Here is a 25,476-nt window from a genome sequence, read left to right as displayed (position 1 = left end):
GAACGGTGAACTTTAGCGTTAATTCTTGTCACCTCCTGGATGAGTAAGAAGCAAAATGGTTGCAATTAATTAATTAATTTATTTATTTATATTTTTTATTTTAGATGAGATTAGATGAGCCTTTATTTGTCTCACAGGGGAGAAATTTACATTTCACAGCAGCAAAAACAAAATACAGGAGCTGCTGTAAAGACAGCCACTCTTGCGGCGCCATCTTGACGTCAAAAACAAAATAAAAATAATGTGACACAAAAGACACAGACAGTCTTCAATCTTTAGCACTTTCTGCAACCTCTTTATTTTATGAAGCAGTTCTAGATGAAAGGGGAGAAGATAAAAGCGTCCTTTTCACCAGTGGATCAAGGATGTCATGGTGGAATGTGCACATGTGCTACAAACGGAATGTTGAACGCAAACCTGAAGCTGCCGCATCCATTGATGAAAAGAGATTGTCTCACATCTCCTGTGCCACGTCAATCCGCTTCAATTCCAAGCCGCGACAGTTCCACATACGCTCAGCGCTGATGTTCCTTTCTTCCTTTATTTATATTTTTATTATGATTTTTTTTGTATTGTCCGTTTTTAATGGATATGTTCAAAATATTTTCTAAATTCTGAATTAATTTGTTTTCGTCAAAATAAAATCTATAAAATCCTAAAATCATTTTGTGGAAGGAATATTATCTGAAAGTTGCGACATCTTCCATCCTTCAAGGACAACCGACACCATTTTTTCTTTCCTAACATCAGAAAAATGTTTTATAGCATCTAAAATACCCAAAACACGCAGGCTGATATTTTTAATCAAATGAAAAACACCAATAAAATGACTTAGTGTCCCAAAACTACTTCAAAATTCAGAAAGTTTCAGTTTCAGAAGGTCCCGCTTGCTTGTTCGTGACGTCACGCCAGGACATCTTGCCTTGCTCTAGAATCAAAACAATGGTTTCAGATTTGAAGAAGATGCTTTCTTGTTACTCATCCAGTTATGAAGATGATTCAAACAGTTCTGAAGAGGAAAGCATAAATGTTTGCAATCGATTAAAGGAGTCCTCCCATATCAATTCGAGCCGTCAATGACAGCAATGTAGCACCCAGAAAATGCAGAAGATGGCACACAAGCTCCGTTGGAAATGGGCTGATTTGTCTGCTGGGAATTTGTGTCAACTAGTATCAAATCGTAGTCTTGGTGCAACAAACAACAATTCACCATTGCGTTATTTATTTGTTTTCCTTCTAATTTTGCCATTGACACGGATTAACACAAAGTTTTCAGACCAAACAAAGTACCCAAAATGCACTGTGTGTCACTTTCTCGGTCAGGGGCGTTCCAGACGGGACGTCACATTTGGCATCGTTATCAACTCGTAAACAAGACTTCCTGAATATTCAGCCCGAGTCTTAAAATGTAAAATATAGCTATATGCCGTGGAATCTTTGTAAAATACGCTCAGTAGAAGTCATTTGAAGTGATTTTACAAATTATGGACACAACTTATCCGGAGGCGTCGGTTGTCCTTTAACTGAACCACACAAAGTCATAAGAAGACAAAAACATCCCGTTTTAATCTTTATGCTTTTAAAACCACGTCCGTTTTCACTTCCTTGATGAATCCAAGGTCAACCGTAGAAATTGGTAAACAACTGAAAGTGAAAACGCCCTTCATAGATGAACGTATTCACTTTAATGAAATAATGAGAGCTGATGTCTATCTGAGACAAATTCCCCAAATCGTTAATGCAAACTCGATTCTACGGTGACATTTGCTTTTTGTATTTGTCGTTTGGTCTCGCCGACTTTGTCTCCAAATGAGTCGGCGGGTGGGTGGATCACACGCATTGTGCAACAGGCGACCTCGTGAAGCTACTGCGTTATCTCATCCTCAAATCAGTCATGTGGAAACTTTGTGAGACTCGTTGGCCTACTTTCACTCACTTTCCTCACTTTTTTGTTGGACAAAAGTCAGATTTTTTTTTTCACGTGTGCGCCCAGAGATTTTTTTTTGTTATGTGACAGGAAGCCAGGGTGTTAATCCTTCTGTTTTGGGAACGTGTGCATGCCAGTGCCCACAACCTGACACCTGGTGGGGGGTAGGGGTGGGGTTCTCCACCTTTCCAAACCCAGGCCAAGTTTGGGGTGGGGGTTGGGTACAGGGGTGCAAAAAAACTGGGGTGTAGCATTTTTTTCTCCAATTTTTAATTGTAAAATGTCCAAATGATCGCACTGTTACCATTCTTGGTTGTTTTTGGAGTGTTATTTTTCCCTCAACCCATTTGTTTCCACACCTTTCACACAAAAGCATGTTTTTTTTTTCTAAATTAGCCCCCTTTTTTCATTTTAAAATCATACTTTTAAACTGTAAAATAACTCAATGCTACTAACACTGACTATTTTTGGTTGTTTTGTTAGTGTTGTTTTCCCCTCAACTATTTGTTTCTAAATTTGACCCCAACTATTTTTTTAAAGTACAATAAAGTACAAACAAAAAGTAACCCAATGCTAACATGCTAACGCTGTTGCCATCCTTGGTTTTTTTTGGGGCTGTTGGTTTTCCCCTTAACACTTTTCTTTCCACTCTTTTCCCACAAAATTATGTCTTTTTCTAAATTTTTGACCGCCATTTTTTAAGTACACATTTTCAAAGTAAAAATAACCCAATGCTAACTCTGTTATCATTCTTGGCTGTTTTGGGGTGTTGTTTTTCCCTCAACCCTTTCCCCCCACACCTTTCAACAAAAGCATTTTTTTTCTAAATTTGACCCCCATTCTTTTTAAAGGACACTTTTAAATGTAAAATAATCTAATCCTAACATGTTCACACTGTTACCATTCTCAGCTGTTTTTGGAGGCTGTTTTTTTTTCTCAACCCTTTCCCCCCCCCACACCTTTCACGCAAAAGCATGTTTTTTTCTTCCTAAATATGACCCCCCTAACCCCCTTTCCCATTCTTCAGTGTGGCTCCATCTGTCATATGTACACTCAGTCACACTCTCGCCTCCGCACAACATTCCCCGCAGGAGGTGATTTTTCACACAGCCTTCTCTTTTCCGTTATTGTTCTCGATGTCGTGATTTGGTCGCCGAGTCCTCTTGTCAGTGTTGTCTGGTTTGCGTTTGAGTGAAGTGGTGATTCCGTAACGGTAACAAAGCGGTAATTGGGTCACTTGAAGCAGGTCTATGGTTGTGTTGTTTGTGCGTACGTGTACGTGTACGTGTATGTGTGTTGTGTTGTGTTGTGTTGTGTTGTGTTGTGTTGTGTTGTGAGACATCAGGGATCTGCCGCTTGATGATGTCTGGCATGACATGAGAAGACATGCCTGGAATGGCTCCTTAAAGGCGCAGCCATGCAACAGAGGGCCTCATTCCTGAATGCCTTTTTTGAACACGAGTGTTTGTGATGTGAAAGGCCCTTGAAGGAAGAGGCTTGGGAGCCCACCGTCCGGAGGTTTCATAAAATTCAACCCCCCGAGGCAGGTTTTCTTCAACAGCAGGACGTTTGGTTGGCAATGAGTAGACAAGTAGACAATTTAGAAAGTATGAAATTGTGCGCCAATCATTCAAAAGCCGCCATTTAATTTTGACGTCTCCATTTGGAGTAAAAACCCAAAACTCCCAAAATGGGATTCGGAGCGATTTGGTTCACCTTACGAATGTGAAATTTAGGAGAATGTCTTTCATGAGCAGCACCATTAAAAAAGTGCAGATTAAAGCCAGATTTGGTAGACCAAAAACCATCACAAGAATCCATGCCAAAACTATCCAATCCAGATTTACTCAGCCACGTGACGTCTGGGGAGGATCTCAGTCGTGCAGAAGTGGTCCATCGAGGAAAAGATTTCTTCAGCCGTCATCTGTACTTCTTTGAAGTACTCTGATTATCAGATACCAGACCTAATGGGGCAATCCGAGCCAGGCATAGAGCATTAGCTGTAATCAGGCAGAACAAAAGAAGTAATCAGATTAGCTTCAGGAAGTAGTCCACTGCTCCCCCAACCATAGAGCAGGGACCTATCAGAGCAGAGATCTGGCACCGCCACCTCTATCCATTAGGGATATACATAGGACCTGAGCTACCAGCACAACTTGAGTTCGCTGACGAAGCTCTTCGGATGAGGAGCGAAACTTCCGACACCCTCAAAGAAGTACAGATGACGCTGAAGAAACATTTTCATCGATCAGGAGGTTGACACTTTACCTGGATATCAATCAAGAATAGACCCACAAAAAAACGATGGTGATTACCTGAAAACGCTGATTAATAAAAGCCAATTTGGTCTGAAGCGGATATTTTATCACCGTTTTTCTCATAGATGAAAATCCTTTCAAGGCTTTGTCTGCTCGCAAGAAAATTTGGACAGGATGAACTGGACAGATGGGGAAGCGTAGAATTGCGAGGGACTCGAATTATCTTTCGTTCAAGTGTGGGTAGAGCCGCTTTGATGACTTGCCAGCTTTGGCATTTTTTGCGGGGCGTTTTGCGATGACTTTTGACTCAACACTTCACATCACCGTTCGCCTGATGCCTCCGCTGCATTGCTGCCATCGCGCCGCGCTATCGCTCCTCCCAAGGTGGCGCTCGGCAAAGAGTACCGTAGCCAAATGTGGTCTGTTTTCTTTTTTTTTAGCCTCCTTAAAGGATATCACCCCCTAGTGTCTGGTATGCAGGTGTCTAATCGGGCTTGATCCCTTTGTTCCTCATGTTTGGCAAGGCTCGAAGCCCCCCCGCCCCACCTCACCTCGCCGCTCGCTGGGAAGTGGGAGATGGCATTCCAGCAGCTCTTCGTAATCCTCTTTCGGAAGTCCAGCAGACGAGTGGCTGGTGTTGATAAAACACTCTTCCGCTGGAATTTTACAGCTTGGTGGATAATGTTTGGAGTACACAAAAAAACACTTTTTTGATGATGATCAAAGGCAGAAAAGCACATGTATGGATCGCAGGTTTGGCTTTGGAGCGGAATTTGGGAATGAGTCGGGTCTTTTATCCATTCAGATGCATCATTGCTGTCTGATGAAACACTTTTTTTTTAATCCCAAACATATTGAAAACACCTGATGGTTTTGCTTGCTCGGCGATTCTCTCTGCATTCATCGTTTTGACAGGGTGAAAGAGTCATTAGAAGAACTCCATTAGATGATCAAAATGTATCGTATAACTGTTATTTATTACGTATGATAATTGTTTTATATATTTTAGCAAACATCAGGGAAGTTGATGGGTTTGATTTGCTTTCGCGGGCCACATAAAATGAAGTGGCGGTCCAGAAGTGACCCTGAGGCATTGACTTTGAGACCTGTGATTCAAGACAACATCGTCAATATCTATCTATCTATCTATCTATCTATCTATCTATCTATCTATCTATCTATCTATCTATCTATCTATCTATCTATCTATCTATCTATCTATCTATCTATCTATCTATCTATCTATCTATCTATCTATCTATCTATCTATCTATCTATCTATCTATCTATCTATCTATCTATCTATCTGTCTGTCTGTCTGTCTGTCTGTCTGTCTGTCTGTCTGTCTGTCTGTCTCGCTATATACAGTAGATATAAATAGATATATGTATATTATTTTCAAAGTAAATCATTATTTTTAAAATCGCAATTTCTCTTTGATGTTCAAAGTATTTCTTTAGATATTTGTATGTTCTTATTTAAATAAATATGCCATTGATAGAAGACTATATTATCTTAAAAATATGTTTAATCAATTCTTTTATGATGTCATTTAACATCCATCTATTTTACAATCCACATTATCCTCTCAGGAGGGGAGGAGGCGCTATCCCAGTTGTTTTTGGGCAGTCGTATGAGGACACCCTGAACCGGTTGCCGGCCATTTGCATCATATAAATGAATGTATTTTTTATTTTTATATCAGTCTATATCAAATGTCCTTTTGGAATCTTTTAATGGCATTTCATCTTATCGTCATTGAGTCATTGAAACTGTCGCACACAGCTGCTATTTTATTGCATTCATTCTGTTGCATGTAATTCAGCCCGCTGGTTTTGTGATTCATATTGCGAAATGCCAAAAAACAACCAAAAAAAAAAACAATCCGGTCCACCCTTCCAGGTGCTCATCCGTGTCATTGATACCAACAACCACCGGCCTCAATTCACCCGCGCCAAATATGAAGTGAGCGTGCCCGAGGATGTGCCGGTGGGCACCGAAGTGCTTCACGTGGATGCCACTGACCAGGATGAAAAGAACAAGTTGACCTTCACCCTTCTGAGCAGCACAGACCCGTTCAGCCTGAAGAAGTTCAAGTTGGACCCGGGCACGGGGAGGCTGTATACCGCCGAACCGCTGGATCACGAGACCATGCACAGCCACGTTCTCACAGTTATGGTAAGTGAGGACATTTGTAGGTTTTCAGAGATGTTTTTTCGGACACTGAACAAAGGCTCGAACACAGGAAGATTGTCTTTTACTTCCGAGAGGGGACCAAGCCGAATGGCCGATGCCCAATCTCTGCAGCCCTCTGCCAAGCTATTTATTGTATAGTATATGCAAATTGAAGTGATACATTAGTAAAATACAGTCTTCTTGATTTGAATACCATACCCCTGCACATCCCATGTTACAAGCACCAACAGCCATAAACCAACAGAACATAGACATTTTAATGGGTTGTCTTTCCATGAACTGATACATTTGCAACCTGGCTAATGAGCTCTTCCTGGGAAGGAGTTACCAAGTCCTAAATTCCACCCAAGGCCAGATCTCCTACCTGAGGATGACAGTTATACAGGGTGTGTCTGTTCACCTCAGATTGACCCCAAATTTTCTGTGCTTCCATTGTGGGCCTTGTGTTCATCCAACTAAGCAGGAAACCTTTAAATATAATAACTTGTATTCTGTCTATTCTCTAACAGAGGTGAAATAGGGTTGCCGGTATATCATCGCCCAATTCTAGAACACAGGCATGGACCCCAGATGTCAAAAATAAGACTGTATCATAGCATGTTCATATCCCAACAACCAAATAGCCCATTCCGAATTTGGATTTCATTAATTTTTTTCAATGACTGATGGGTTAAAAGTGATCGTTCCTGGTTCATCGCTTTTCAGGGTGTTAGAAGTGGGATGGTGAAATCAGCAGGAAGCCAGGTTTTGAACAGAATAAGTTATTTTAATCTTCTAGACAGCAGGGGCATTGTGAGGTCGGCCAAGGAGGGACAGAGAGGAAGAGAGAGAGAGAGACGCGCTGGGAGAGCATTTATGTAAGACGGACAGAATGTGATGTGCATAGGATGTGACATCATGTAAAGGCAGGCAGGATATGACGTATTGGGAAGTCCAAAACAAACTATGCAAAAAGATGTTTAAAGATGTTCGTATATCGAATTACCCCAACATATATAGCGAATTACCCCAACACTGACCATTCGCAGGTACGTGACCAGGACATCCCCGTGAAACGCAACCTGGTGCGCGTGATAGTCAATGTGGAGGACGCCAATGACAACGTGCCGTGGTTTGTCGGCACGCCGTACTCGGGCCGCGTGTTCGAATCCGCCGCCGTAGGCTCGGCCGTGCTTCAAGTCACGGCTCTAGACAAAGACAAAGGGCGCAATGCGGAAGTCGTCTACAGCATCGAGTCAGGTACGGTCCCCGAGAATCACTCATACGTGTGATGTGATGGTTAAAGTGAACTTGGTGAAATTTAGATTCTGCAAAACCCGATATTAAAATGAAACTATGCTTATATTTTGAAAACTGCTCTCGATTTATATATTATATTTCAACATATTTTTCATTCATTGCCTTATGTATGGAAAAAGTTTGAAATTGCTCCATTCATTGGGGGTGCTTATACATCGGAAATTACAGTAGTTTTTGCTCACGACACAAACTCACAAAATTGACCAAGAGGCATTCACGTTGGTACACTTCTGTGTTAACCCTCTTCCCGGTGGTAATTTTCTTTATTTCTGTTAGGAAATGTAGCAAACTCCTTTGCCGTGGATCCCGTCTTGGGCACCATCACAGTGGCCAAAGAGCTCAGTCGTAGTGACAAAGGTCGCTTCGAGCTCACAGTCAAGGCGACCGACCGTGGGGCCCTCCCGCTGTCCACCACGGCCGCTGTCTCCATTGCCATCACCGTCTCGGACAATGCCGCCCCCAGGTTCTCTGAGAAGTCCTTCTCCGCTGACATCAGCGAGTCGGCCACCCCTCGGAGCTTCGTTAGCTCGTTGGCAGTGGTCAGCCAATCGTCGGTGTTCTACCAAATCAAAAGCGGGAACACAGACAATGCCTTTGATATCAATCCCAACTCTGGGGTGGTGGTCACGCAGAAAGAGCTGGACTATGAGGTTACCCCGCAGTACAAGCTCATCGTCCAGTGCACCAACATGGCTGGACGATCCAGTAACGCCACCCTGGTTATTCATCTGAAGGATGAAAATGACAACGCCCCCGTTTTCCTCCAGCGGGAGTTTGAAGGTGTGGTCAGCGAATCTGCCGCCATCAACAGCGTGGTCCTCACTCGAGAAAACGCCCCATTTGTCATCCGGGCCTCGGATGCTGACAGCGACCGCAACGCCATGTTGGTTTATCAGATTGTGGAACCCTATGCCCTCAATTACTTTGCCGTTGACTCGAGCACCGGAGCCGTCAGGATCACAACCACTTTGGATTATGAGCAAAGGAGCGTTTATCGCTTCACAGTGCAGGTCCATGATCTTGGCCTGCCACGCCTGTTTGCAGAGATGGCGGCCAACGTGACCATCAGGGTCATCGACGTCAACGACTGTCCCCCGCTTTTCAACCAGGATGTCTATGAAGCAACAGTGTTGCTGCCGACGTATAGAGGCGTGGAGGTGGTTAAAGTTAATGCCACCGACTTGGATTCCAGACCCAACGCCAGGCTTCTGTTTTCCATTACCGAGGGCAACATCGGCGACAAGTTCAAAATGGACGCAAACACAGGCGTGATCTTCATTCAGAACGTCACACAGCTGAGGAGCAGGTATGAGCTGAAGGTCAGGGTTTCGGATGGAAGATTTGCCAACGTCGCCTCCGTCAAGATCCACTTGAAGGAGAACAAAGAGAGCAAAGTGAAGTTCACCAGAGAGTCCTACACAGCGTCTGTCCCAGAGAACTTGTCCGAGAGGACGACGCTGGAAGTCATTGCTGCTGTCGGGAACCATGTCAACGAGCCTCTGTTCTATAAAATCTTAAATCCAGACAAACGTTTTGAAATTGGAAGGACATCCGGGGTGGTTTCGACCACCGGAATAGCGTTTGATCGTGAAACGGACGACACGTTTGATGTTGTTGTGGAGGTCACGAAGGAGGACCCATCCGAAGACACCGCCCACATTGTTTTGACGGTGTCGGTGGAGGACGTCAATGACAACGCACCCGTCTTTGTCAACCTCCCTTATCGCGCCCTGGTCCAGATAGATGCGGAGGAAGGCCAAGTGGTCCGGCAGGTCACAGCAATGGACAAGGACCGTGGTTGCAATGCGGAAATCCGTTACGAGTTGAAGCAGCCTCAGAAACACTTTGACATAAACCCCTTGGGAGAAATCACCATAAAGAAGACCCTCGAGAAAGAATCACTTGACACGGACTTTGTCGTCGTTGCCGTGGCGATGGATGGCGGTGATCCAGTCCTGTCGTCCGAAGTGGAAGTCCCTATTACTGTGGTGAACCAACCAGTCCCCATTTTTGAGAAACCCTTTTACAACATTGAAATCCCTGAAAACATCCAGATGCACACACCCATTCTCCATGTTCAGGCCAGTGACTCTGAAGGCCCTCGTATTGTGTACACCATCACTGAAGGAGACCCTTTAAAGCAGTTTTCCATTGATTTCAACACAGGGGTCCTTCACGTGGCCCAGCCTCTGGACTTTGAGGCTCACCCAGCGTATAAATTGAACATCCGGGCAACCGACTCCTTGACTGGGGCGCACTCAGATGTATTCGTGGACATCATCCTGGGAGACATCAACGATAACTCCCCGGTATTTCTGTCAAAGTCCTACTATGCCACAATCTCCGAGGCATCCGTTATCGGTACATCCGTCCTTCAAGTGGAGGCCAAAGACTTTGACACGGGCCACAATCAGGAAATCTTCTACCAGTTGGTTGAAGAGAAGGGGAAGAGCTCGAATTACTTTGCCATTGACCGCGACACAGGTCTCATCACTACAGCGCAAGTGCTCGATCACGAGGAGACCCAGCAGCACTACCTGAGGGTCCGCGCCGTGGACGGAGGAGTACCTGCCCTCTTCGGTGACATCCTGGTGACAGTGGACATCATAGATTTGAATGACAATGCGCCGACATTCGCCGAGCCGGCCTACAAGGCGGCCGTCAGCGAATTGGCTTCCCGCGGCCACTTTGTCATCCAAGTCCAAGCCTCGGACGTCGACAGCTCGGACTCAGACAAGCTAGAGTTTGCTATTGTCTCGGGGAACGACGACCAAAGCTTTACCATCGATAAGCACACCGGCGCAATCGTGATTTCGAACCACCGCCTCCCACAAATGCAGCCGCTCTACCGCCTCAATGTCTCAGTGTCCGATGGGGTGTATCGGAGCTCGGCCGTCGTTGACGTCACTGTCATTGGTGCTAACCTCCACAGCCCTGCGTTCTCTCAGTTGGAGTATGCCGTAGAGCTGGTGGAAAACTCGCCAGCCGGTACCATGGTCGCCGAAGCCAAAGCCACGGATGACGACGAAGGCATATATGGGCAAATCACATACCGGATCGTCAACGACGTAGCCAAGGACAAGTTCACGGTCAACGAAAACGGCCATGTCTTCACCCTGGAGAGCCTGGACCGAGACAATAGCATTGAAAAGGTCATTCCCATCTCTCTAGAGGCCAAAGATGGCGGTGGCAAGGTGGGCTTTTGTACGGTAAATGTGGTCCTCACTGACGTCAATGACAACGCACCAGAGTTCAGAGCGTCTGAATACAAAGTCACCATCGCCTCAGATGCACCGCGGGGTACATCGGTGGTGAAGATCGCCGCCTCTGATGTAGATGAGGGAAGCAACGCCGATGTAGAGTACTCAATTGAAGCTGACGTTGAGAATGTGGCCGAGAACTTTGAGATCCACCGAACATCTGGGGTAATTGTAACGAGAGAGAGTCTCATCGGTCTCGAGGGTGAACTCTACGCGTTTTTTGTCCGGGCGAAGGATACCGGAAACCCGCCGAAGCAGTCAGTCGTGCAGGTTTACATCCGGATTGTAGCACCTGAGACTCCCATCCCCAAATTCGCCGAGCCTCATTACCGCTACACGGTGGCCGAGGACCTAGCAATCGGCACAGAGATCGACATCCTGCCGGCTGAGAGCGAACAGCAACTTACTTACAGCCTTGTGAACGGCAACACTCCAGAAAGCAATGAGAATGAGGTCTTCATCGTGGACAGAGACACCGGCGCCTTGAAACTCCAGAAAAGCCTGGACCACGAGACCACCAAGTGGTACCAGCTTACCTTGCGGGCACAAGCTCAGCACGACTTTGATGTTTTCGCGTCCGTCAGCATCAACATTCAAGTGAAAGATCTCAACGATAACCAGCCAGTCTTTGAATCTGACCCGTACCAGGCAGTGGTGGTCGAAAACCTCCCCGGCGGGGCGCAGGTGGTGCAAGTCAAAGCCACCGACTTGGACTCAGGCACCAACGGCCTCGTTCTGTACAGCTTGGACAGCAAACACAACTCGCAGGATGTCGTCGAGCTCTTTGCCATCAATGCCGAAACTGGCTGGTTGACCACCCTAAAGGATCTGGACCGCGAAAAGCGTAACCAGTACACTATCGCCATCATCGCCATCGATCAGGGCGACAAAATCCAACACGCAACGAGCACGCGAGTGGAGGTGACGGTGGCCGACGTCAACGACAACCCACCGCGCTTCACAGCGGAAGTATACAAGGGAACCGTCAGCGAGGACGATCCGCCGCCGAGTGGCGTCATCGCCATCCTGAGTACCACTGATGAAGACTCTGAGGACATCAACAGACAAGTCAGCTACTTCATAACCGGTGAGTTACTGTTCGGTTTCGATGTGGCTATCCGCTAATTCTAACGGGATTTAATGCGAGTAGACTTCGAGATGGTTTGCAATGTAAACCAATTGTGTCATATTTTCATCCGACAGCGGGCGATCCGCTAGGGCAGTTTGCCATTGAGCACATTCAGAATGAGTGGAAAGTGTCTGTGCGGAAGCCTCTGGACCGCGAAACCACCGACTATTACCTTCTTAACGTCACGGCCAGCGACGGCATCTTTACAACCAAAGCTGTGGTGGAAGTCAAAGTGCTGGATGCTAATGACAATAGCCCCGTGTGTGGAAAGGTGAGGCACCTTGAACACCAAATCCTATCATGCTGTATAGTCCAATCTGACGGTCTTTTACTTGGGTGTCCCCCTTCCAGTCCCTCTACAGCGAAAGCGTACCAGAGAACTCGCCAGCCAGCAGACTCATCCTGCAAGTCTCAGCCACCGACGCCGATATCCGATCAAATGCTCAAATCTCCTACGAGCTCAACGGGCCTGGTTCGGAACTCTTCTTCATTGACTCTGAGACGGGTAGGTCTATTTTATTACAATATGTAGTTAGCTGCAGAGTAGCGGGTGACAAATGGTTTTCCTTTTCAGTGGGAGGGCTGGGAGGGCGGCAGGTCAAGAAAATTAGCGTAGCTGACACTGGTTTTACCGCGCCACCTCAAATGTGTGGACATGTCTGACATAATGGGTGTCCGATTATGTCAGACATGTCCACCATGCTGGAAATTGGCCAGGCCGTCTGCCATTTTGGTTTCAAGCAACAATTTAATGAAAAATCCCTCTACATGCTCAGATTTGACATTATTAAGTAAGTCACTGAAATATCGCTGATTTTTCAAAACTTCAACATGACAGTGAAAGGTATACGTGTGTGTAAGCTCTCAGTTGTACAGAAGTGGTCCATCGATGAAAAGGTTTCTTCAGCCGTCATCTGTACTTCTGAGAAGAAACTTCAAAGAAGTACAGATGACGGCTGAAGAAACTTCAAAGAAGTACAGATGACGGCTGAAGAAACCTTTTCATCGATGGACCACTTCTGTACAACTGAGAGCTTACACACACGTATACCTTTCACTGTCATGTTGAAGTTTTGAAAAATCAGCGATATTTCAGTGACTTACTTAATAATGTCAAATCTGAGCATGTAGAGGGATTTTTCATTAAATTGTTGCTTGAAACCAAAATGGCAGACGGCCTGGCCAATTTCCAGCATGGTGGACATGTCTGACATAATCGGACACCCACTTCTGAGAAGAAACTTCAAAGAAGTACAGATGACGGCTGAAGAAACCTTTTCATCAGTGAAAGTATTGTGGTCTGTTTTATCTTTTGGTTGTGATCATTCATAACCATCCTCGTTTCCTTGATGTCCTGTCTCCTTATGCGATCAAAAAAGGGGGAAAAAGCGGATTGTTACATTTCATTATCATTAATTGAAATGTTGCTGACTCCCACTTGACACTTTAATAGTACCACTCGCGTACCGATCATTAGCTATCGTAATAAACCTCATTTTCTTTCTGCCCGGTCTTTTCAGACCAAAAAAAAACCTGCTGATCGTTGTGATTTGATAATGGCAGCGTCAGCCTTTGAAACGTTGCCGTTCTTGATGTGGAAATATCGACGTGGTACTTTGATAGCCTTGTGAAAAATTAGCAGTCTTTTGTGGTTCACCCTTCACTATTGGAAGTAGCCTAGCCGATATTCCAGATTGAACAAATAAAATCAACCGTACAACACACTGATATCATTGCTGTTTCTATCCTTATTTTGCTAAGGATGCAATATGTAACTTTAAAGCAAAATGTAAACGTTATCTATTTTTTTTTAATATTGATGTCACCATAAAAAATGATGTTATAATAATAATAATAATAATAATAATAATAATAATAATAATAATAATTGGATTGGATTGGATTTGCCTTTATTGGTCTTGCAGTGTACACAATAATAATAATAATACATTTAATTTATATACAAAACTCTCAAGGTCAAGTTTCTTCTGTGGGTGAGCAGCGGCAGCCACACGCTCCAGCTCAAATAAATAGAAAGCTAGCCAGCTAGCTAATAAATAGCAAGCCAGATAGCCTGCTAGCCAGATATCCAGCCAGCTCGACAGCCAGCTATCTACAAACATTCATTCAAGTAACGTCCTATTTGAATCTTTTTTTTTTTTGCATACTTAAACTTCTCCGCCATTTACGCCAATTGACCTGTCAACCCAAACGCCTTTGTGCCCACTTATTTGTGAGTTGATTTTCTGGCTTTTCAAAATTGATTATTTTTAGGAAGACACATGAGGACCGAGGCAGCGGCAAAATACCAGGTTGCACACAAAGGGCGAATTTATGACTGTGATACTTGTTGCCTGCAAATAATGCCTCCTGGCAAGAATCCTTCTACCACACACACACACACACACACACACACACACACACACACACACACACACACACACACACACACACACACACACACACACACACACACACGTACACGCAGAAACATACACTCTGGCTACTGTTTTGTGTCTGTGTGGGGAGGGTGGGAGATGTTCCCACCACCAAAATGAAGATAAAAGCCTGAAAGCACATTTCAGCTGTAAGGCATCAAGTCCCCTACATTTAGCTCCGCCGCCCAAGAGGGCCATCATAAAATTGGCATTAATGTATAAATCATAGGATACGAGGCGGAGAAAATTTGCTTTAAGAGGCACTAATGTTCCCTTTTACTGTGTCAGCGCACTCTTTGGCATTGTGTACCCATCTGGCTTAATTACATGCATCAGGTGCTTTTTGCATAATTGCTGTAGTAACTCTGGCTCGGTCTAGTCAAGCTTTTTCTGTCTAAACTACTTCATGGATTCATGGATTGGGTTGTATTGGATTGGATTGGATTTACCTTGATTAGTCTCGCATTGGAGAAATTTACATTTCACAGTATCATAGTTATGAAAGGAAGATGAAAGGAAAGAAAGAAGTAGAAAAACAAAATACAGGAGCTGCTGTAAAGGCAGCCACTCCGGCTGTGCCATTTTGAAGTAAAAAAAAACAACAAAAACTAAATAACAAATAATATGACAACACAAAGACAGTCATTCATTTTTTAGCACTTTCTGTACCCTCTTTGTTGCATGAAGCAGCTCTAGATGAAAGAGTAGAGGATCAAAGCATCCTTTTCAGCAGTGGATTAGGGATGTCATGGTGGAATGTGCAAGTCTACTACAATTGATTTCATTTTAAAAAGTCTTGAATACATAATATATATTATATTGCATATTTTTCATCTGTAAAATGTTTAAACTACTCCTATTATTTATTTACTTTTTTGACAACGAAAAGTATATCTTTAACATATCCCGTTGTCACGTTCAGGTGAACTGAAGACACTGAAGCCCCTGGACCGCGAAGAGTGCGACGAGTACCGCTTCAAAGTGCGAGCGGTGGATGGCGGCGGGCGCTTCTGCGAGGCTAACGTACACGTGTCCGTGCGTGATGTCAACGACAATGCTCCCGAGTTCGCCGCCGACCCATACGCCATTACCGTTTTCGAGAACACCGAGATGGGAACCTTTGTGGCGAAACTGCAGGCCGATGACGCTGACAGCGGTGAGCAACTCTTCTCTTTCTTCCCCGATTTGCCAGTCTAATTTAAAAATTTCTTTAAGATGGAAATTTCCCCATTGTGGGACTATTAAAGGCTGTCTGATTCTGTATGATTCTGAACCCAGTCAGAACAGCAAAGGCCCTGAAATTGAGTCCTGTGGAACACCACATTATGAAATGTCAGAGTCGGCAGAGTGTAAAGTCTGTCTGATTTGCTTGATTCATTTTGCTTCCAGGTCTCAATGGCGACGTGGTCTACTCGCTGCTGGACTCTGCCGACGGCTGGTTCGCCATCGACGAACTAAGCGGCATCATCAGCCTGGAGCGGCCGCTGGACCGCGAGGCCCGCGCCCTGTATGAACTGGAGGCCCGCGCCGCTGACCGAGGTTCTCCACGCCTGTGGGCGACGTGCCGCGTGCTGGTCTCTGTTCTGGACATCAACGACAACCCGCCCGTGTTCGAGCGCCGCGAGTACGCCGCCGCCGTGCCCGAGGACGCGGCTGTGGGCGGGCAAGTGCTGAGGGTCCAGGCCGCCAGTCGAGACATGGAGGCCGGCGGAGAAATCACATATAGCATCGTCAGTGGAAATGAACATGGGGCATTCAGCGTGGATCCGAGCACAGGTATGGGAACCATCTAATTCGGGAGTTGGATGATTCTGAGTTGGAAAATGTTCTCCTACTTTCCTCAGGCGACATCTTTGTGATCGCCCCGCTGGACTATGAGACGTCTCATGAGTTCTACATCACCGTGGAGGCCACCGACGGAGGCTCGCCGCCCCTTAGCGACATGGCCACGGTCAACATCAACGTGACCGACGTCAACGACAACGCGCCCTTATTTAGCCAGCGCGTCTACGCCGCCGTCGTCGGCGAAGACGCCGAGTTGGGCAGGACCGTCTTGACGGTGAGTTCGGCTTCAAAAGAGTCGAACGCGGAAATGACCTTGATTAAAAATACAATCGATGCATTTAGACCGAAGCAGTGGATCCCAGATGCGAACGCTGCGCTTTTGTCTAACTCTCAGGTGATGGCCGAGGATACCGACGGCCCGTCGTACAACCGCGTGCGCTACGCCGTCATGGATGTCAACAGCGGGAGCCCATTCATCATCGACCCCATTCGAGGAGAGCTCAAAGTCGCCCGGCAGCTAGATCGGGAACAGGTAAATAGGGCTCCAATTTCGATTTGATGTTAACTCATTCGCTGCCATTCAACATTTTATTCTGGAATTGAAAATATGGTGTAGAGTGCCATTCCCGAATTTGTTCGTGTTTTGTTTTCTCTAGCAATGTATTTTTTCCTTCCACACGGGGGCAGCATTTCCCTTTTTTCCATGTTAGCGCTTTGCTCCAGCTTCAGCTGTTGTTAAAGCACTAAATAAACCAATATGTATGTATTGTATTGTATTGTATTTTGGACAGCCACCCTCATTTCAAGCTCATATAACCCATACCCAGACCCATATAACTTAAGAATTAACTCTTTTTTTCTGATAAAAGTAGAGACTTTAAGGTTTCATACGCTGCATTGAATGTTTATGTAGTCCTAAAACTCAATATTCTGTGGGTCCTGGAATTCGCGTGACAATGCCAAAAATTCTGCCACTGGAGTGGACACATTTGCACGTCTGGCAGTGAATGAGTGAAGAAACTGTTTTCTGTTTTTGTGTAATGTTTTGGAAATTGTGCTCGACCAACGTTCTCTTTGATATAGATGCTCCCCAATTTACGAACGAAACTCGTTCCGAACGGTCGTTCATAAGTTGAATTTGTTTGTAAGTTGCTTCAGTGCTATATTTTGTATGGAATGTATGTTTAAGGCTTATATCAGGATGTTTAAGATGTATATAAGTATGTTTAAGGCTTGTATAAGTATCCTGTATTGGTTTGTACTGAAAAATAAACATTTCATAAAATATATGCTCTATAAAGATATGTACATGTACAACTGGAGAGAATACTACATATGTTACTCCAAAAATGTTTGTATTTACCGTTGTTCGTAAGTAGGGGTGCGTCTGTCTGTACATACAAAACCATACAAAAACGTCTGAAACTATCTTAGCTGGGGTGTTGACAAAAACGCGTGGGGATTGTTCAGGACCATCTGGTCTTTGATGTGAAATAAATATTTCAATGGCTGCGCGACAACGCTGCTCTTCTGCAGACGTCGGGGTACACGCTGACGGTGCTGGCCGTGGACAACGGGATGCCGCCGCTGTCCGGCAGCGCCGTAGTCAACGTGGATATTTCCGACGTCAACGACAATCCCCCACTTTTCTCCCAGGCCAACTACAGTCTCATCATCCAGGTAAAACACTTGAAAATGAAGGAGGCACAGCTGTATCGTGGCTCCTTCTAAAATTGGTGTAATATTTGTCCTCAAGATGGCTCTCATCCCTCGTTATCTTTTTCCACAGGAGAACCAAGCTCAGGGCACCAGCGTTCTTCAGCTTCTGGTATCCGACCGCGACGCCTCCCACAACGGGCCGCCGTTCTCCTTCTCTATCGCCGGCGGCGATGCGGCCCACGCGTTCCGAATCGACCAGCACGGGGCACTGCTTTTGGCTGGGCCTATTAGCAAGACAGCCAAGGAACGCTACCTGCTTCAAGCTCAGGTCAGATTCCATTGATGCCGTCTCGCGCTGATGTCTTTTCATGTTGTTTCATGAACGCCACCACTGCCATCTGCTGGTTGGAGATGGTACAACAACCGACAAAAATGATCTGATAAAGTTAAAGGACAACCGACAGCGGTTATCCATCGCTAACTCCGGTTAGCTCCTCAGTCCAGCAGCTGAATGCTTGTCCGATCGGTTTGCTACACTATTATGACGATTTAGCCACTGGAAGCAACTTTCTACCCATTGTCAGGCTGAGAGGATGACAGCGGTTATCCAAGCGGGGATTCGCGCACTCCGGGGAGCTCCTCGGCTAGCGCTGCTCTGGTCCTTTGGAAATGCTGCATGGTTTGTCTGCTGGGAATGTGTGTAAACTTACACCTTCTTTATGCGTGTTACTCAATTGGCTGCGACACACAATGATTCACCATCACGTTATTTATGTAGTTTCCCTTCTAATTTCGTGATCAACACTGTGTTTTCAGACGAAACAAAGTACCCAAAATGCATTGTGGGTCACTTTCTCAGTGAGGGGCGTTCCCTCAGCGACGTCACTCCGGCATCATCATCAACTCGAAAATAAGACTTCATGAATATTCAGCGCGACTTTTAAAATATAGCTATATGTGGTGGAATCTTTGTAAAATATGGTCAGTAGAAGTCATTTGAAGTGATTTTCCAAGTTATGGACGCAACTTGTCCGGAGGTGTCGGTTGTCCTTTAAAAAGGCATTTTTAACATGTTGTCTATAAAAAGCACAATGCAGGAAAATGTCAAGAAACGGACTGGTATAATCAAGTTTATTCACCGTGTTGTCCCATCATGCCACAGGCGTGTCCATCCAAAAGCGGCGGACTTTGTTTCTGAATGCAACGTTTGGCTTCCAGGTGTCCGACAACGGCAAACCGGCGCTCACCTCCAGCGCCTTCATCAGCGTACGCGTCATCGAGGAGAGCGTCTACCCGCCCGCCGTCCTCCCGCTGGACATTTTTGTGTCCACCACCGACGACGAGTACGCCGGCGGCGTCCTGGGCAAAATCCACGCCACCGACCAGGACGTCTACGACACCCTGACGTACAGGCTGGCCCCGTCCTCGGCCGCCGAGTCGCCGTCCTTCTCTGTGTCGGCGTCGGACGGGAAAGTGATCGCCCTGCGGCCGCTGGACGCCGGCCATTACCCGCTCAACGTGACGGTGACGGACGGGCGCTTCACGGCGGCCGCCGACGTCAACGTGCACGTGCGGCAGGTGGCCCGCCAGGCGCTGGACAACTCCATCGCCGTGCGCTTCGCCAATATCGCCCCCGAGGAGTTCATCGGCGACTACTGGCGCAATTTCCAGCGGGCGCTGAGGAACATCGCCGGCGTGAGGAGGAGTGACGTGCAGCTGGTCAGCCTGCAGCCATCTGAGCACAGAGACCTCGACGTGCTGCTGGCGCTGGAAAGATCCGGAAGTCCCTACCAGTCGCAGGAGGTGAGATAGCCTTTGCTAAAATCGACTCGTTTGATGAGATGGGACTTTCGGTGACCTCCCTGTGCCGATTAAGCGTGGGTCAGACCTCTGGTTTTTCCCTTCCACAAGAGGGCTGCATTTACTGTACTTTTGTCCATGTTAGCGCTTTGTTCCAGCTTCAGCTGTTGTTAAAGCGCTATATAAACCTATATGTATGTATTGTATTGTATTGTATTTTGTACAGCCACCCCCATTTCAAACTCAGATAACTGCAGAACATAAATATTAAAAACATAAAATAGCATATTTATAATAATAAACATAAATACAAATAACCTTGGAAAGTGGTGATTTTTAGGACAGTCAATATTTGATTGGAATAAAAATAATATACGGCAGCATGGTTAAATTTTGCTGTCAAGATAGTTTGAAAGAAAAATATGATTTATGATAATTTGTAATCAAGCAAGAATATTTGGATTTTTTTCACATTTTTTCCTACTTTTTGTAAAAAAAATGATTCTTTGTTTGACTACGATGAAGAATAATTTTTAAAATGAAAATACAATAAAGTCTCGTCATATCGATATTCAAGGGAGTCCGAAAAAATATCGATATAACCGGGACTATCGATATATCCGACCCTGTTTGCATGTAATTTTCTCCGTGCGTGCATAGAAATAGTATCAATATAACCGGGACTATCGATATACCCGATATCGATATAACGACACTTTACTGTAATTTAAAAAAACCCTAGTCCTGTCTATCATCTTTTCACTCATAACACCCCTCCACCCCCTCCCAGGTGGTGTTCCGTAAACTGAATTCGTCGGCGGGCGTGATCGAGGAGATGACGGGGGTCCGAATTGTGCGCGTGGCTCGTAAGCTCTGCTCGGGCATGGACTGCCCGCTGCGCTTCTGCGATGAGGTGGTCTCGCTGGACCCGACCGCCATGGCCACCTACAGCACTGCACGCCTCAGCTTCGTCACGCCCAGACACCACAGACAAGCCAGCTGCCAGTGCCAAGGTTGCTCATTCTACACATACACATGCACACACACACACACACACACACACACACACACATTCCTGTTTCAATCAGATTGTGTGGTCCGGATAACTCCAGATGAAGGAGTGAGGACCACCGTTGCTGATATGTTTAGAGAAGAACTAGTGTTACATTTGAACACTAAATGTCACCCCATTTTCCACTTCAACTTTTTTTTAAAACAAAACAATAAAAAGTGGACTTGAAACTGAAATAACAGCAGGAGTGAAGTTTCTGAATGGCTACATTCAAAGTCCTCACCCCTGTAGTGACTTTGATTAAAAAAACGTTTAACTTTTTGTGCTTTGAACTTTTTCCTCTCATTAACCATGCACACACACATAAACATACACAGTGAGTAAAAAGTGTGTGTATGTATCCAAGTGAAATGAAAATACACACCAAAAAAAGCATTTTGTGAGGACCTTTCTGAAACTTTAACAGATGCATCTATAGACCCTCTAGAAGCCTTTTGAATTTAAAACTTGTGAGGACCGGCCAAAAGGTCCTCACTTGTCAAAAAATGTCCTTACTCCATATTGTATAAAATGTTGGTGGTCCTGACAAAACTAGTCATACAAACACACACACAAACGCAAACACACAAAGACACAAACTCACACACAAAGACACAAACTCACACACAAACACACACTCACCGGCACACACAGAGACACACAAACGCACACTCACAATAACACGCACAGAGACACACAAATGCACACTCACAGTAACACACACAGAGACACACAAACACACACTCACAGGCACACTCAGAGACACATGCACACACACATAGACACACACAAATGCATGCGCACACACGCACAATTACACACACAGACACACAAACTCACACTCACAGGCACACTCAGAGACACATGCACACACACATAGACACACACAAATGCATGCGCACACACGCACAATTACACACACAGACACACAAACTCACAAACACACACACAGGCTCGCACACACACAGACACACACATAAATGCACACACACACACAGGCACACACAAAAACGCGCACACACTCACACAGACGCACATACACAGGCACACACACACAAACGCACATAGACAACACACACACACAGGCACACAAACAAACACACAAATGCACACACACAAACACACACAGACAACACACACAGGCACACAAACAGACACACAAATGCACGCACACGCACGCAAAATATAAAATGTCCCAGCCCACACGTGTGACATGATGATTTATCTGGGCGCCGTCCAGGTGGCGACTGTCCCGTGCTGAACAGCGTATGTGACAACAACCCTTGTCCGGAGGGCTTGGAGTGCGCGGCCGACGCGCACATAGACGCCAAGTACACGTGCGTGTGTCCTCAAGGGACCAAAAGCAAATGTACCGGTAAGATCACATCCCTCCAAATCTCATCCGGACATCTTGAAAGTTTCAACTCTTAACTCGTGCGTCTTTTGTTTTATTTTTTTCTTTCCTTCCAGACGGTCACTCGCTGACATTTAGCGGCAGCGGCTATGTCAAGTATCACCTGATGGAGAACGACAACAAGGAGCAGATGAAGCTGTCGCTGCGCTTGCGCACCTTTTCTGGACACGCCACCGTCATGTTCGCCAGGGGCACCGACTACAGCATCCTGGAGGTGCGTTTGTGGTTCCGCCGGTGGAGCTCCCACAGCTCAAAATGGCTAAAAATGTGGAAAAGCATGGGAATAGGGGCGCCGGCTTGGAAAAAGCACATCCGAGTTATTTTCGGGCTGGGAGGGAAGCGCGGTAGGCTTTTCCACACATTCCGCAATAGGCCAGGCTCCGCGGGGAAAGAAAAGCCTTGAAAGGTAACACATGGGCATAATATCATGAGCACTGATGTCTGCAAAATTATTGGGACACCTTCAGGAAGTCGGCTGGGAGGGGGGGGGGGGGCACAATGCGTTTTTAATGAGTTCTCTTTTGTTTTGTATATGAATAGAAAAATATTATATTAAAAATATATAGTTCAAAAAATAGAAATATATATACATATATACAGTGATACCTCGGTTTACGAACCCCTTCGCTTATGAACTTTTGGGTCGACGAATGTCAAATTTATGAAAATTTTACCTTGGCATACGAACTATTTTTCGATATACACACTCAGCTGCCACAATGAGTGATGTGTCGTTCGCGAACGAGCCCGTTCTCCTAACAAGAAAATGGCAGCCGACTTGTTTCTGTCCTCTATTCCCCGCCCCCAGTCTTCGGTTGAAGCCACGTGATTTGTCAAGAACGCAGCAGTGAGAGGGGGGTGGGGTTAAACATTAAAGAGACAGGCAGACGACAGCGAGACAGTGAGAAAATGATTAGAAAACTTGGAATTTGATAGTTCAAAGGCAGTGGAGACTGCAAGATTGAAATACCCCATCAAACAGGCTCCACAAATAACCCGCACAAGCCATCTGTAAACTTGATGCAAAAAGCGATCAACCCAGCTAAACAGAACAAAATTGATGAGGAACTAGTTAAAATTATCGCAGAGAAAGTACCTCCAAGGGATCATTCCTCAAGATGGTGAAAGAACAAGGCTATGTTCCTCATCAAGGGTTTAATGCTGATGAAACCGGCCACTCCATTCCATCAAGCCATCAACGACCATCACAAAGGTAACTAAAATGACTTTATTATACTGTACAGTTTATTTCTTTAATTATAATACCATAGCACATTTATTATACATAAAATAAGTTATATTTTGTGTAGTCTTAAGGCTTCGAAAATTACATTAAATTAAGAGAAAGTACAAAAGTATGTTTAATGGGACCTGGGAACGGATTATTCTCATTTTAATGGTTTCCTATGGCAAATTAATTTTTGGGAAACACCTTACACACTCTGTCTGGGAATCAATTGAGTTTGTAAACCAAGGTATCACTGTATATATATGTGTGGTAATCTATAAGTACGGGTTCACTTTAAGGAACATCCTGAGACAATGTCAGAATGTAAAATGTATATATGTATATACAGGTTATGCCAGGCAGTTGATTGTCAAAATAATGAGGCCACTTGACTTAAGAGGACCTCTTGGCTTCTGTCCTCCAGATCGTGAACGGCCGCTTGCAGTACAAGTTCGACTGCGGCAGCGGCCCCGGTCTGGTGTCGGTCCACAGCGCCACGGTGAACGACGGCGAGTGGCATTCGGTCTCCTTGGAGGTGGACGGCAACTATGCCAAGCTGGTGCTGGACCGCGTGCACGCCGCCTCAGGGACAGCGCCGGGAACCCTGCGTACCCTCAACCTCGACAACAGCATCTACTTCGGCGGCCACGTCCGCCAGCACGCCGCCACGGTGGCTCGCCACGGACGGAACCTGCCCGTGACCAACGGCTTCCGGGGATGCATGGAAGCCATGATGTTGAACGGCCAGGAGTTGCCTCTCAATACTAAGGCGCGGCGGGCGCACGCCGTCATGGAGGCCATCGAGGATGTGACGCCGGGTTGCGCGCTCACCCCGCCAGAGAGTTGCATCAATAATCCATGCGGCAACGGTGGGGTGTGCAACCCCAGGCCCGGTGGAGGTATGTTGAGCTCAACTCTTCCATTGACTTCAAAAAATACACCAATCAATCCAAATACATTAATTCATTTACTAATAAATAAATATATGAACAGATAAACTAATAGACAGTAAACACATAAATAAATACAGTAAAGTCTCGTTATATCGATATCGGTTATATCGATAGTACTGCTTATTATGATACTATTTCTAAGAACGCAAGGAGAAAATTTACATGCCGCAAGATCGGATATATCGATAGTCCGGTTATATCGATATTTTTTCCGACTCCCGAGAATATCGATATAACGAGACTTTACTGTAGTTAAGTTACTAATTAACTATGTCATCAATTAATGCGGTAGTTAGTTAGTTAGTTAGTTAGTTAGTTAGTTAGTTAGTTAGTTAGTTAGTTAGTTAGTTAGTTAGTTAGTTAGTTGGATGCTTGCCTAGCTATCTAGATAGCTGGTTGGTTAAAAACGAAAACTAAATAAATAAATACATAAACACAAATCAGGAAAGTCTTGATAAAATATGTGGAGAGGGGTGCCGATTAATTCGATCACAAAAAACGTGTTGACACGATAAGTTTTCCCAAAGCTTCACCGTCACTGTGACGGCAGACATTTTTTTACCGACCGCGAGCACCCTCTATTGATGAGACATTGTTACTGCAGGAGAAGCAGTGTGACACTGAGTAATTTTATTTCTTTTCAATTGTTTTTAATTTTTTGGGCGGTGCCCACCAGCCTTTACAGGGAGAATTCAGAATTAAAGAAATTATACGGCATTTTTTTTTAATTGTGAAACTTTTATTAGCCTCGCAGTGGAGATTTACATTTGACACAGATTGGCATAATATTCAGGAAATGGAAGAAAAAAAGTCATTTTTTGCCCATGGCAGACATACCCCGAGCGGTACTTCCCATAACACATGTAAAAAAGTGTTGGTTAATGATCCACTTGACATTTTAACTCATTCACTGACATTTACAAATGTATTCTGGAATTGAAAATATGACGTAGAGCGCCATTCCAGAATTTGTTCGGGTTTTGTTTTTTTCTTCTTTGGGTGCCGATAAAGTGCTGCCTATGTCATCTGGCATTTTTTTTTCCTTTCCATAACGGGGCAGCATTTCTCTTTTTTTTTTT

At 45.2% G+C, this 25,476-nt stretch overlaps 1 protein-coding gene across 4 annotated transcripts in view; it reads left to right on the top strand.

The window, feature by feature from the left end:
- fat1a (FAT atypical cadherin 1a) overlaps positions 1–25,476 on the top strand; it is a 73,183-nt gene that overhangs the window by 36,980 nt on the left and 10,727 nt on the right. For all 4 annotated transcript variants that reach the window (XR_016116127.1, XM_089005391.1, XM_089005389.1 and 1 more), the window contains 16 exons: positions 6,088–6,363; positions 7,410–7,620; positions 7,957–12,027; positions 12,144–12,340; positions 12,421–12,574; positions 15,430–15,663; positions 15,897–16,283; positions 16,352–16,566; positions 16,687–16,824; positions 17,829–17,972; positions 18,082–18,279; positions 19,170–19,754; positions 20,542–20,764; positions 22,043–22,177; positions 22,273–22,430; positions 23,869–24,343. Coding sequence is in view for 3 of the 4 variants with exons in the window: in XM_089005391.1 (XP_088861517.1) it covers positions 6,088–6,363; positions 7,410–7,620; positions 7,957–12,027; positions 12,144–12,340; positions 12,421–12,574; positions 15,430–15,663; positions 15,897–16,283; positions 16,352–16,566; positions 16,687–16,824; positions 17,829–17,972; positions 18,082–18,279; positions 19,170–19,754; positions 20,542–20,764; positions 22,043–22,177; positions 22,273–22,430; positions 23,869–24,343 (7,801 nt within the window). In the remaining variant the exon portion in view is untranslated. The remainder of the gene's footprint in view (positions 1–6,087; positions 6,364–7,409; positions 7,621–7,956; positions 12,028–12,143; positions 12,341–12,420; positions 12,575–15,429; positions 15,664–15,896; positions 16,284–16,351; positions 16,567–16,686; positions 16,825–17,828; positions 17,973–18,081; positions 18,280–19,169; positions 19,755–20,541; positions 20,765–22,042; positions 22,178–22,272; positions 22,431–23,868; positions 24,344–25,476) is intronic.

This window comes from Hippocampus bargibanti, linkage group LG10 (assembly GCF_051943395.1).
Source record: "Hippocampus bargibanti isolate YZ-2025 linkage group LG10, ASM5194339v1, whole genome shotgun sequence".
Classification (NCBI taxonomy): domain Eukaryota; kingdom Metazoa; phylum Chordata; class Actinopteri; order Syngnathiformes; family Syngnathidae; genus Hippocampus; species Hippocampus bargibanti.
The sequence above is the reverse complement of the archived record's forward strand: the minus strand, read 5'-3'. Positions and strand labels throughout refer to the sequence as shown.